Source organism: Ahaetulla prasina, chromosome 1 (assembly GCF_028640845.1).
Source record: "Ahaetulla prasina isolate Xishuangbanna chromosome 1, ASM2864084v1, whole genome shotgun sequence".
NCBI classification, from domain to species: domain Eukaryota; kingdom Metazoa; phylum Chordata; class Lepidosauria; order Squamata; family Colubridae; genus Ahaetulla; species Ahaetulla prasina.
The window spans coordinates 188,006,408-188,019,768 of NC_080539.1; the positions used below are offsets into that span (position 1 = coordinate 188,006,408).

Consider the following 13,361-nt stretch of genomic DNA (forward strand, 5'->3'; position numbering starts at 1 on the left):
CTTGCCTTCTTTCCTGCTCAAACAAATTTTGTGGTAATTTTATTAAGTTCTCCAAAAAAAATTCTGTCTAATAATATGGGGACTGTCTGGAATAAGTATAGCAATTTAGGTAGGACATTCATCTTAATAACTGCTATCCTACCGAAAAGTGATAGTTGTAACCTCCCCCATCTTTCCAAATCGTTCTTTAATTTTTGAGCTAATACCATATAATTGTCTTCCTTAAGTGATGGACATTTTGCCGTTAGCCATATCCCTAAGTTTATAATTTTTTTACAATTTGTAAACCCATTTCCTTTTCCAATTCTTCCTTCTGTTTGGTTATTAAATTTTTAACTATCATTTTAGTTTTCCCTTTATTGATTTTAAGTCCAGACACTTCCCCATATTTTCCTATTTCTTGTATTACGGTGGGACCAGATTCCAAAGGCTCTTCAATGATGAATACCATGTCATCTGCAAAGGCCTGTACTTTAAACTCTTCTCCTTTAACTTTTGTTCCTTTTATTCCTCTATTTGCTCTTATGCTATTTAACAATACTTATGCTATTTAACAATGTTAAGATAAAAAGGAGTGGTGACAGTGGACATCCTTGGTGTACCCCTTTGGTTATTTGGAAGGTGTTAGTGGTGTCTCCATTTATTATTACTTTTGCCTTTTGCATCGAGTAAATTGCCTCCATCATATTTTTGAATTTAGTTCCCATTTTCATATTTCTAATTTGCCTAATCATAAATTGCCAATTGAGGTTATCGAAGGCCTTTTGGGCATCCGGGAAAACAAGAGCCATTTTTTTCCCTGGATGCGCTTCGTACTATTCCAGTATGTCTATTATTATTCTTATATTGTCCTTTATTTGTCTATTTGGTAGGAAGCCATTTTGGTCGGAATGTATAATCTCATTCAACACTCTCTCTGCAATTATGTTTGTGAATATTTAGTAATCGGCATTTAATAGGGATATAGGTCTATAATTATTAATAATTAATAATTAAATCTACTTTTCTCCTTAAGTGGTATCATTACTCTGGATTTCACAGACATCATGAAAGGCAGAAACAATGGTATCCTGGAGAGCTCAAGAAATCTTTATTCCAGTATCTCTCGGAGCATAGATCTATCATATAGTGAAAGTGTAAGTGATCAATGAAACTAGTTCTATACAAATAATATTCATAACATCCCTTCAGACACATTGGCCAATGTTAAATGTAATTATCATGTGGACAGAATATATATACTGTATATACAATACTATGCAAATGTTTTAAATAGTTGTGCAAAAATGCTGTAAATTAAGAATGTTTTCAGAAATAATAGTCTGAATATTCTGAGCCTCTGTGGCTCAGACTGGTAAGACAGTCTGTTATTAACAGCAGCTGCTTGCAATTACTGCAGGTTCAAGCCCCACCAGGCCCAAGGTTGACTCAGCCTTCCATCCTTTATAAGGTAGGTAAAATGAGGACCCAGATTGTTGGGGGCAATAAGTTGACTTTGTATATAATATACAAATGGATGAAGACTATTGCTTGACATAGTGTAAGCCGCCCTGAGTCTTCAGAGAAGGGCGGGATATAAATGTAAATAAAAAAAATAGAAATGTTAATAGTTTATTTTTTTATTTTTTTAATTGAAAAAGTTTTACAAAACTTTTTTCTCCCCATTTCCCCCCTTCCCCCTAGCCCCTCCCCTCCTTCACAAACCCCTCCCCTCCCCGACTTCCCAGAACAAACATGAGGTATAGTTAAAAATAAAACAAACATATGCTAAAAAATTTCCCTCCTAACTCAATTATACTCCTACAATTCTCCTCAATTCCTAACCTCCCCCAAAACAATAAAAAATAATACATTCTAATCATTCAAAGGCAGTCTGATAACTCTTAGTCTGATATCTGTTTTGAACATAGTCAATCCATTTTTTCCATTCATTTAAATATCTTTCATGCATATTGTCTTTCAAAAAGGCTGAGATTTTTGCCATCTCAGCCAAATTGGCAACTTTCAATATCCATTCTCCTATTGTAGGTACTTCTTTTTTCTTCCAATACTGTCCTATCAGTAATCTTGCTGCTGTTATTAGATTTAAAATCAGTTTAGTCTCAATTACTGTACAGTCCGTGATAATTCCCAGCATTAATAGTTTATTTTTATCAATTAATAAAATGGAAAGTAAATGAACAAAAGAGAAATCCAAATCAAAGCAATATTTGGAGCTTTAAAGTCTTAGAATGCTGCAGTAAAATATCTTAATTAATTTAATTAATTAATTAAAAACGGGACTGAGTCTACTGCTTTTTACTGCTAAATTATTAGATGAACACTATAGTATACTAGTTCTCTAAGCAGTCCAAGAAAGGGAAGACAGAAAAATGATGGGTTTTGCCAAAGTACTAAAAGGCAGGAAAAACACAGCAAACGAACTGGTCCTCAATTCAATTTATACAATATAAATTGGAGAGCCTATTTGGTGTAGTTGGTTAAGATATCCAGAAAGCAGGATGCTGTGATTGTTTCTTGCCTTAGACACAAAAGCCAACTAGATTATCTTGGGCTGGTCATTTCTCTCAACCCTAGGAAGGAGGCAGTGGTCCTCCACTTCCAAAAACATTACCAAGAAAAGTACAGGGACTTGTCCAGGCAGTCTCCAAGAAGCCGACAAGACTGAACAGAAGGGGGATGGGGTGGAGAAGTATATACAACATTTTAATACATTGAGACTTGTTATACCGTAATGATTGTTGAATGCTTTTTAAAAGTAAAAAATAGTTTATTAATTGCTTAGCATAATGTATACTTCTAAAGGAAGATTATTAAGCTACTAATTATGGGTTTCACTAATCTTACTTCCAAAGGATTTGACACACTTTGTTCAAGAGAACTTTAAGAAGAGAGAGTGTGTGTTTTTCACTAAAGATGCCAAGTCCAAGTAAGTAAATATTTGTATGTCACATAGAGTTTCAGAGAAGTGGCACTGAAACTTCTCTTTTTTGAAATGGAATACAGAATCACCAAGTACAGATAGTCCTTGATTTACGACCACAATTGAGCCCAACATTTCTGTTGTTAAGTAAAACATTTGTTAAGTGAGTTTTGTCCCATTTTATGACCTTTCTTATCACAGTTGTTAAGTGAATCACTCCAGTGGATAAGTTAGTAACCCAGTTTTTAATCTGGCTTCCCCATTGACTTTGCTTGTCAGAAGTTTGCAGAAGGGAATCACGTGATCTTGGGACACAGCAACTGTCATAAATATGAACCAGTTGCCAAGCATCTGAATTTTGATCACATGATCATGGGGATGCTGCAAAGGTCATAACTGTGAAAAATGGCATAAGTCACATTTTTCAGTGCCATTGTAACTTTGAATGGTCACTAAATGAACTGTTGTAAGTTGTGGATTACCTGTATATATCAGGGCAAGACGAGCATATTGAGGCAGATTTGCTATTCTTCAGGCCTCGTCTTTATTGAGTCAAACACCTTGATTGAATTCTATTGCTTTGTACACTCTGCATTTTATTGCTTCTGCAAGTTTTAATTTATTCTTATTCCTGGACTCAAAAAACATAGTTGCATTTTGAGTCAAATGTGATTTTTCTTCAGTGAGGGACTTAAAAGGTTCAATATGAACCTTCACTTTGAACTGATTAAATTTCATGGATGAAAATGCCAGTCCAAGATTATATGCCTGTTCAAATATACTGTAACCTTTTTTTTGCAAGTTTGGTTAAATGAATTGTTATTTTCTTCTCTTTTAAAATATTGTGTAAAGCTCTAAAAGCCACTAAGATACTATCTCAGTCATTCAAGAGTCTCACAATGGAAGTGTTCAAGTGGAGACTAAGGTTCAATCTATCACGGATACTTTCAATTTAGATTCCTGCTATAAGAAGAGTATTGGCCTAGATTGTCTAGGATTTTATGTTGACATTGGATTGTTAAATGTGGGAATTATTTTTACTGCTGTACAATTCATAATAGGAGTAGTTTAATGTTAAAATATTGCAATTTTTCCCTAAGTTTTGTTCCCTAAACAAAATGTTTACTAGTTTGTTTATTATACTCTTGTAAAAACACACTCTTTTTGATTAAAGGCTTTTACATATTTGTATGTTTATAGTGACAACCAATGTAAATGTGGATATTTGAAATCACAACACATAGAAGAGATGCAGATTAACCATAATGAGAAATGGAATTATAAAAAACATACCAAAGAATTCCCAACTGATGCTTTTGGAGACGTTAAATTTGAAAATTTGGGTAAGACAGGAAAGGTAAGTTTTTCCTTTTTCTTTTGTGTTTTCTTTTTATATCAGCCTTCAAATGACACAATTTTAAGAGGTATTGGATTCTGTATGCACACACTGTAAACATAAGCAGCATTTTTATTTATTTATTCAATTTCTGTATCTGCTCAAAGCCAAGTAATGGGGCCCTTAATACATTCTGAGCCCCAAACCTGGGTTTTAAATTTTAAGCCAAGTTTTAATGCTTTGCAAAAAGCCAGCAGGGTCCAAGGGGGGGAATAATCCATAAAGTGGGGCTACAGAAGCTACTTCTATCAGTCAATATTCTTTGGCTGACAGGATCTGCGGCATGCCCATTCTATTGGATCAGCTTGGACAGGTAGAAACTCTCATTAAAATTACAAATACAATTAAAAATACTCTCTTGAAAAAATTACCAAGATTCTTGGAGATTTGTTTTCATTCTTTTTTAATCTCTCTCAGTCACATGGTTCACTTAGCAACAATTTTGCTGGAATCAAGTGGGTGCTAAATGAGGACAGATTGTATAATAAAAAAAAGATATTGGAATGTCCATTCAAAATATGGTAGCATGAAAAAATTCCAAATTAAAAAAGCTGTTAAACATTTATTTTTCCTTCCTGTTAAGATGTTGTAAAGGGGCACAAAGAAACGTATGCATGGATTAAGAACTTATAAAATGAAATTCAGTGTTATATAAAATCTGGATAACAAAGGGATTTTCATAATAGAGGTAAAGGATGGTGAAAATGAGACCCTGACAAAATATCTACTTTGAATGAATTGGGGACTTTTCCCGTCGTAACAATTGTTTTTATTTCTTAGTACATTCGTCTGTCATGTGACACAGAGTCTGAAACCCTCTATGACCTAATGACACAACACTGGCATCTAAAAACACCCAATCTCATCATCTCTGTCACAGGTGGAACAAAAAATTTTGCTTTAAAGCCACGCATACGTAAAATTGTCAGCCGGTTGATTTATACTGCACAGTCCAAAGGTAAAGTAGGCATTTTTTGTTTAAGCTTAGCCTAGCAAAAAATAAATAGGCTTTAATGGGTTAAATACAGTGGTGGGTTTCTGCCGGTTCTCCCTAGTTTGGGAGAACCGGTAATAGTGGCGGCGGGAGACTCCGCCCACCCGCATGTCATCACAGACATTCGGTGTATGCGTAGAAGGTTCTGCACATGCTCGCATTCTGAACTGGTAGCGAAGGTAAGTGGAACTCACTACTGATTAAATATGGAGCAGAAAAGGATGCGATGGAGTCTTTATTCCATTTACTGATGGAGTAAAGACTTCAGTTTTTAAAAATAAACTGATTTTATTACATTAAAAACTATTTCTGATTAAGCATGCTGAGGTTCCTTGCCTAGACTTTTATTAATTATCGAAAGTAAAATTTCATAGGATACAAGTTACTGTTTTAAATATGTTATTTGTCTACTTTGAGTTGTGAAATTCAGAAGTAGTAGCTGAATGTATACTGCCTGTCCAAGCCACAAAGGGAATTTATTTGAAAATAGTAAAATATTTAAAGAGTAAAGTTTTATCAATATATCTGACAGGGTTCCAAGTAACAGACCCAAAGCAATCTAAACTCTGAACCCCAGAGTTTCCTCAAAGTATGAATTTATTAGGAATGTCATATTGGCACAGCTGGTGAAAACCCAACTCTAAAGGACCTGGAGTTTTCCCCACCCAAATCAAAACCCCAAGTTCTTCCTCCCAGATCACAAGTTTATCACATGGCCCAATCAGGTTGTAGTCTCAGCTCTAGCTGGCTTTTGTCCAGGGGCGAAATGCTCCCGGTTTGGACTGGATCATGTGATCCTGTAGCGATCTTGGTGGCTGGTTCGGAGATCCGGTAGCAATGGCGGAGTGAAGCTCCACCCACCCGCCCGGGTGTTATTACTTCATGGTTTTTACCTTCTTGTCGTGTCCCACTCCTCCGCTGACAGCCGGGTCAGGGAAATCCGAATCAGGCTTGCCTCTGCAGCTCTGCCCAAAGTCCTAGCAAAGTCCTCAGAGCAGGCAGGAGACCAGTAAGTGACTTCAGCAAGATAAGTTCGACTTTGCCTGACTCAGAGACTGCCAGAAAGCAGATCCTTTATATAGGCCATGGGGTGTGGCTCCATGACTCAGCACTCATTAAGGCCTGCCCCTCCCTTCCTTCTGTTGCCTCCGCCTATCCAATCTTCTGATGCGAGGGTCACTCCAATCAGCTGTTGTTGGAAGTAAACTTTCCTCAGGCTCACATACTGTGGAGGAGGGGGAGGGGTCTAACTGCTCCATTTGCCTGGGCATGGAGCCAGGGCTGGGGCCGGGGGATGCTCCCTCCTCTGCAGCCTGCTTGGGCATGGAGCCAGGGCTGGGACCGGGAGGTGTCCCCTCCTCTGCAGCTTGTCTGGGCATGGAGCCAGAACTGGGGCCGGGAGGCATACATTCCTCCGTGTTCGGGAGCAGATAAGCAGACCCCGGCTGCGGTGAGAGCGGACAAGACACAACACTTCTACACATGTAAGGAAGGTCTGCACGTGCATGTGATATGCACGTACAAGCGCACGCATAGCACAAGCACTTCCGAACCAGTAAGGAAGGTAAGTAGATTTCACCTCTGCTCTCTTCCATGCCCCTCCAACACCTGGTAGAGCATCCTTGGCTCCCACGGGAAAGAATGTTATTTTGGCTACACAATCCCACCAGCTATCTCTATCTCCCCCCTCATGTCACCACAGCTTCAACAGGGCTGTCTGTGGCTCTGAAGATGCTCCCAAAATGGCTTCAGGACTGACAATATCAGGGTCTGTCTGTGTCTGTTAAATGGAACATGTTTTACTAGAAAAATATTTCTGAATGATTTTGCTGATAAAACTTGAATGGTAATTAGGAGGAGATGTCAAACATGTTTTCATGTTTATTTTTTTAATATTATCCAGCTAACTTTTCCTTTATTTGTGTTCACCATACTGTAGTCATATCTTGTTAACTTTGTCATTTAATTTTTCATTCAATTTGTACTGGTTACTCTTTACTATTTTGCAATGCCATGTTTTGCATCCTATTTGATATTAAATGGAACTTAATATAATTTAATATGAATACTACTTTAAACCACTTTCTAAAACACACAGTGAAATTAAAATAGTTTACACGTCTCATTGGAAGTATATTTCTGGTATGATTCAACTAAAAGTATGACATAGGAACAGTATGTTACGTGATTAAGTATATTTATATATTTCTTTTGAAAAATAATGTGCTTGTAATGTATAGGAATTTCAATAATTTCATCACGAATCTTGCTGAAAGTATATTTGAGCTTCTATTTCCACCCATTTCAAATAATTCAGTCATAATCCAAATTTAGTACTCGTTGCAAAGTAGAAAATAAAATGAAGCCGGTCTGCATTTAAGGATATAGAGTACCGAAGCTCTCCTTTCAGCTTGAAATTACAAAGAGCAATTAAATTTTGTGGATGCTTTATTAGTTTTAAATTGCGTTGAATCCTTGCTAGATTTTAGTGGAACATTCAAAAATGAATAAACAAATAATATGTTTAACTTGAAACTATGTGCAGGAGCCTGGATATTCACTGGAGGTACCCATTATGGACTGATGAAGTATATTGGAGAAGTAGTGCGAGATAATACTATCAGTAGGAACTCGGAAGAGAATGTGGTTGCTATTGGCATAGCTGCTTGGGGCATGGTATCTAATCGTGAGAATCTTATTAGAAGCTGTGATACTGAGGTACTGAATTTGGTTAACAATTTACATTCAAGATTATTTCAGTCCCAACATTACATATAGAGGGAGATTTACTGATTTAAATCTATTCTATTGGTTCATGTCTACAGTGATATTTGAAACAAGATCTTAACATTATATAGTCTATAGTTCTTGAAGCTTGAACACTTACAGATTTTGATTAATTATTAATGAAATGACTGAAAGAATATTGGAAACAATGTATCATTTACAAAACAATAAACTGAACTGCAAATCATGTGGAAAGTCAAATTAGTTTTAGAAATGAATTATGTAAATTGACAGAATAAGGAAATGATAGAATAAAACAAAGATTATATTCACATAAAGATGGACTAAGTTATATATAAATAAGCAAAAAAATATATTAAAAAATGAAGGGAAACTTGCAGATTAAAATTCACCAATTTTAACATGATTTTCAAATGGCTGCTTACAAGAATAGAATTAGTGAGTGAAATATAAACAAGAGATCCATTTCTTCATTTCCCCAAACCCTGGCTCCTACCCTCCCCATCCATTTCTTCATGGAGAAATTGTTTTTGCCAATGCAAAATCTGGTGCCTAGCTTATCTGGTGGCAGCATGCAAAATTTGCCTAGCTTATCTGGTGGCAGCATGCATGGACAACCTCAAGCAATGCTTTCAGATATTGCAGCCAATGCAGCTCTGGTCAGGGCTTGAGATTCCAAAAGTTCATGAGCTAAGTTTAGTGTGATTTCTTGTCCAAATGAATATGCATTGTGTTATTAACCTTCATTTCTCAAAATTTGAAAAAGGGTTGCTAAAGATAATATGTAATGCAAAAAATATGATGTTGAAAGGAATTTTATACCTAAATATTTTATCTAATTCCCAGACATACTATTCAACACACTACATCATGGATGATCTCAAGAAGGATCTTTTATACTGCTTAGATAATAACCATACTCATCTAATTTTGGTGGATAATGGAACTCATGGGTATCAAGGCATAGAGACAAAGTTACGCACCCAGTTAGAAAAATATATTTCAGAATGCATTATTCCAGGTCAGTATCTAATAGGGATTATTATTTTAGAATTAAGTATCAATCAACATCAAATGTTGTAGTTATTTTTGAGGATGAATACATTCATTAGCCTCATATATTGTTTAGGTTTTTTTTAATTAGAACATGTTATTTCTCCTGTGCGCTGCTTGGAGAGTCCAAGCATGGGTTCAATTCGTCTGATTGGCCAGAGACTGAGTTGGAAATTCTTTGGCCATGCCTCCTTCTCCCAGCCAAGCCTCAGTTTACTCAACTCAGTCGGCTACAGAGACTTGCTTTGAGTTGGCTCTTTAAATTATTATTTCAAATTAGGAAGAATTGGGCATATTGCAAAAAATCCCAAAAAAACAGCCTCTTTAAATTTCAGCTTGGAGTGGCTAAACAGAGCAAGGAGAGTGAGTCAGTGCTGCTGGCTGTGCTGGAGTGGTGATCGGATCGCTACTGAAGCAGCCATTGCCACGCGGGCTGATTTTGTGCGGTGGAGGTGGCAGAGCCATAGGCGGCCAGTTCTGATGTTGGGAGAACCAAGGCTTCGGTTTCTCCTTGCTGAATTTGGTGCGAGGGAGCTGCAGCTCGCGGAGGAGTGGACTGATTGGAGGGCTGATAGCCACCATTTTGTGGATGGCGGCCATTTTGGTTGCAGCGTTTGGAGCAGCAAAATGGAGCAGATGGCCTGGCAGCTACATCTTCAAGTGGCCTCACCCTACAAGGCCAGGACATTGCTCAGAAGCCAGGAAGGAGCCGTCTCAAGTACAAGTAAACTGTGTTGCCAGTTTCTAGGCAGCTGTTTGTGGTGTTTTTGACCGTGTTGCCGGTCTCGCGCCTTTCTACACTTGCTGGGCTATTTTTGTTACTGCTGCTACTGCTGCCTTGCAGCTTATTCCACGCTAACAAGCCATGTTGCTGTCTTGGCGTGATTTCTGGAGGCCTAGTCTGCGCAGTGAGTAACATGTCCCGGATTCCTAGCAGAATTATCTACAAAGCTGTTTTGAATATTTCTGGCCTAGTATTTATAAGAAAATAATGGCAAATTCTAGTGATTCAGAGGGGTCTTCCCCCAGCATTAGGCGGGGTGTTCTGTGCCTAAGAAGCTTAGATTATATTCTAGCAGGCCTGTGCCCAGAGCATTCCAAATCATCTTCTGTAGCAGCTGAAAAGGATGCTCAAAGGAGGCAAAAAGCCTTGGAAAAGCATATTGCAAAGGCTCAAAAACAGGTAGAGGCACCCAAATCCCCAGAGCCTTCTGAGAGTCAGAGTGTGCCTGCTACAGTCTTAACCCTGGTTTTGCAGTCACAGCCTGTTCTGGAGGACCAGCCTAATTGGTCTCCTAACGTGACTCAAGAGTCACAAGAATTTCATGCTGTTCCCTTCCAGGAAGGGATTGTTCAGGCCTCTATACTGTCTGCTTCAGGCTTATTTTGGTTCAGCTCCATCCACATTTACACCTACAGCAGCAGGGCTCTGCCCTCAGGAGACTCCAGAATAGGGATTGTCTGCAGAACTGCGTTATGCCATAGTGCAGACTATTGCTCAAGGTATTGATGATGCACTTACACAGAGAGAGTTAATGGCTCCTTTACTTCCAGGGCCTTCAAGTCCTGAATCTTTGCATCATCATTTGCGTAAAGATAGAGGTTATCATGAGGAGCCTCATTATACCCCTCCATCAGTCCACAGTGAGGCTTCGCTGGAAGGAGAGGAAGAATTGGGAGATTTTGAATTTTCTGATGATGAAGGGGTTTCCCCAGATAAACCCACATATTCTGGACTGTTCCATCCCAATCTTTTTAAGACCTTATTACTTAAGGCAAAAATGACAGCTAACATGGGTCAGATGGAGAGTTCTACTGATCCCATGGAGTCTCAGGATCTCTCTGCTAGTCTCTTTACAGAGCGGGTCACAACTCAAGAAGTTATTCCCTCACCTAAGTTTTTTGTGGATGTTATTCAAAGGCAGGGATCAATCTGCCTTGGTCCCTGCACCTAGTGGCATGGATAAGAAAATGTATACAGCTGAAAAGGAGCTTGAAGAGCTCCTCCAAGTTCCACCTGTGGATGCCCCTCTCGCCACTTGGGCTTCGATGTCTATTCTCCCTTCCACTACTGCCAAAGGGTTGAGGGCTGAGGATAGGAAGGCGGAGTTATCTGCACGTAAAACTCACCAGGCAGCAGCTTGGGCAATTAGATCAGCCACAGCAGGTTCCTTCTTTTCTATAACATCACTCCTATGGTTGAGGCAGATGCAGGCCAGGGCCTCTCCAGAGGATACCCGTCTGCAACAAGACATCAGTAAATTGATAGCTGCAACAGAGTACTTAACTGATGCGACTCTTAATGTGCCCAAATTTGCCTCTAGGGCTGGCATCCAACATCACCTCCAGACACTTGTTATGGCTGTGCCAATGACAAGCTTATTTATTTATTTATTTATTTGTCAAACACAACAGTATATATAAGTATAAGCATGAAATAACCATACGAATTGGATACAATCAAAGGGAACATTAAGACAGGAACGGTAGGCATGCTGGTGCTCTTATGCATACCCCTTACAGACCTCTTAGGAATGGGGTAAGGTCAATAGTAGATAGTCTTTGGTTAAAGCTTTGGAGATTTTGGGAAGAGACCACAGAGTCAGGTAGTGCATTCCAGGCATTAACAACTCTGTTACTGAAGTCATATTTTCTATAATCAAGATTGGAGTGGTTCACTTTAAGTTTAAATCTATTGTGTGCTCGTGTATTGTTGCGATTGAAGCTGAAGTAGTCTTCAACAGGAAGGACATTGTAGCAGATGATTTTATGAGTTATACTCAGGTCATGCCGAAGGCAACGAAGTTCTAAATTTTCTAAACCCAGGATTTCAAGTCTGGTGGCATAAGGTATTTCGTTGTGATCAGAGGAGTGGAGAACTCTTCTTGTGAAATATTTCTGGACATGCTCAATTGTATTAATGTCCAAAATGAGGTGTGGGTTCCAGACAGGCGAGCTGTATTCGAGAATTGGTCTGGCAAATGTTTTGTATGCTCTGGTTAGTAGTGTAATCTTTCTGGAGAAGAAGCTATGCAAGATTAAGTTTACAACTCTTAAAGCCTTTTTGGCGATGTAGTTGCAGTGGGCATTGGCACTTAGATCGTTTGCTATGAAAACTCCAAGGTCTTTGACGGGGTGAGGGTCATCTACAAGGTAATGTCCATCAAGTTTGATTCTTTTTTCCAATGTGTAAGACGGAGCATTTGCTGGTTGAGATTTGGAGTTGCCAAATTTTTGACCATTCCGACACAAAGTCAAGGTCTTTTTGAAGGGTAACCGCATTGCTGGTAGTGTTAAATAGTTTAACATCATCGGCGAAGAGAACACAATTACTTATGGTCACAGTGGTTGTTAATGTATAATATGAAGAGTGTTGGTCCTAGAACGCTGCCTTGGGGGACACCGCTATTGACAGGAGCGGAATTTGATAGGGCACTGCCTATTTTGACCACTTGTCTGTTTGACAGGAACGCTGTTATCCAATTATGGAGGGGTCCGGAGATGCTGTAGGATTTTAGTTTTTAGAAGAAGTTTGCCATGTACCATTGTGTCAAAAGCTTTGCAGAAGTCTATGTAAATTGCATCTATTGCTTTGCCCTGATCAAGATTTGTAGTCCATATGTTTTTGCAGTGAAGAAGTTGTAAATTACAGGATATTTTTTTTCTGAAAGTCCAAATGGTGATTGGCTGCTTTTCCTTTTAAAGGATGTCAGCTGTTTGGGGAGGTGTTAGATCCAATCCTGGTAGTGGGTAAAGATAAAAGGAAGGTCCTGCCTCATGTTTCTAAGAGAATGTACAGGAGATCTACTCCCTTCTACCGCAAGCAGCCTTTTCGTAGTTCTGAAGTGGGATTTCCCACCTCACAATTCCACAGATAGTATTCCCACAGTATGGACAGGACACAGGACAGGTCAGCCTTTTGAGACAGGGCTTGTCAACCGCAATCCAGCCAACCCTATAGGGGCACCTTACCGCCATTCGAAGTGACTCACAGTCACAGATCCCCATTGGTGGCAGGTTAAGGATGTTTGCTGACCAGTGGATGGATTACCACCACCAATGCTTGGGCCTTGTAAACAGTAAAACTCAGACTAACTCTGGAATTTTGTTCCAGTCCCCCATGACGCTTTATTCAATGCCCTGTTCCCAGAGATGCCACCAAGAAGGCTATGATAGAGGCTGAAATTCAGCATTTGCTGAACATCGAGGCCATAGAGCCAGTGCCAGTGGGGCAGAGAGGTTTTGGA

The 13,361-nt window shown here is 38.9% G+C and overlaps 1 protein-coding gene and 1 long non-coding RNA gene across 2 annotated transcripts in view; one reads left to right on the forward strand and one right to left on the reverse strand.

Moving 5' to 3' along the window:
• Positions 1 to 13,361, forward strand: part of TRPM8 (transient receptor potential cation channel subfamily M member 8) — a 657,600-nt gene that overhangs the window by 251,363 nt on the left and 392,876 nt on the right. Inside the window, exons 2-7 of the mRNA XM_058185213.1 lie at positions 1,016 to 1,136; positions 2,856 to 2,929; positions 4,124 to 4,280; positions 5,100 to 5,277; positions 7,859 to 8,031; positions 8,908 to 9,082. Of these exons, the coding sequence (XP_058041196.1) occupies positions 1,016 to 1,136; positions 2,856 to 2,929; positions 4,124 to 4,280; positions 5,100 to 5,277; positions 7,859 to 8,031; positions 8,908 to 9,082 (878 nt within the window). The remainder of the gene's footprint in view (positions 1 to 1,015; positions 1,137 to 2,855; positions 2,930 to 4,123; positions 4,281 to 5,099; positions 5,278 to 7,858; positions 8,032 to 8,907; positions 9,083 to 13,361) is intronic.
• LOC131199512 (uncharacterized) overlaps positions 1 to 13,361 on the reverse strand; it is a 255,514-nt gene that overhangs the window by 109,313 nt on the left and 132,840 nt on the right. The gene's annotated exons all lie outside the window — the stretch shown is intronic.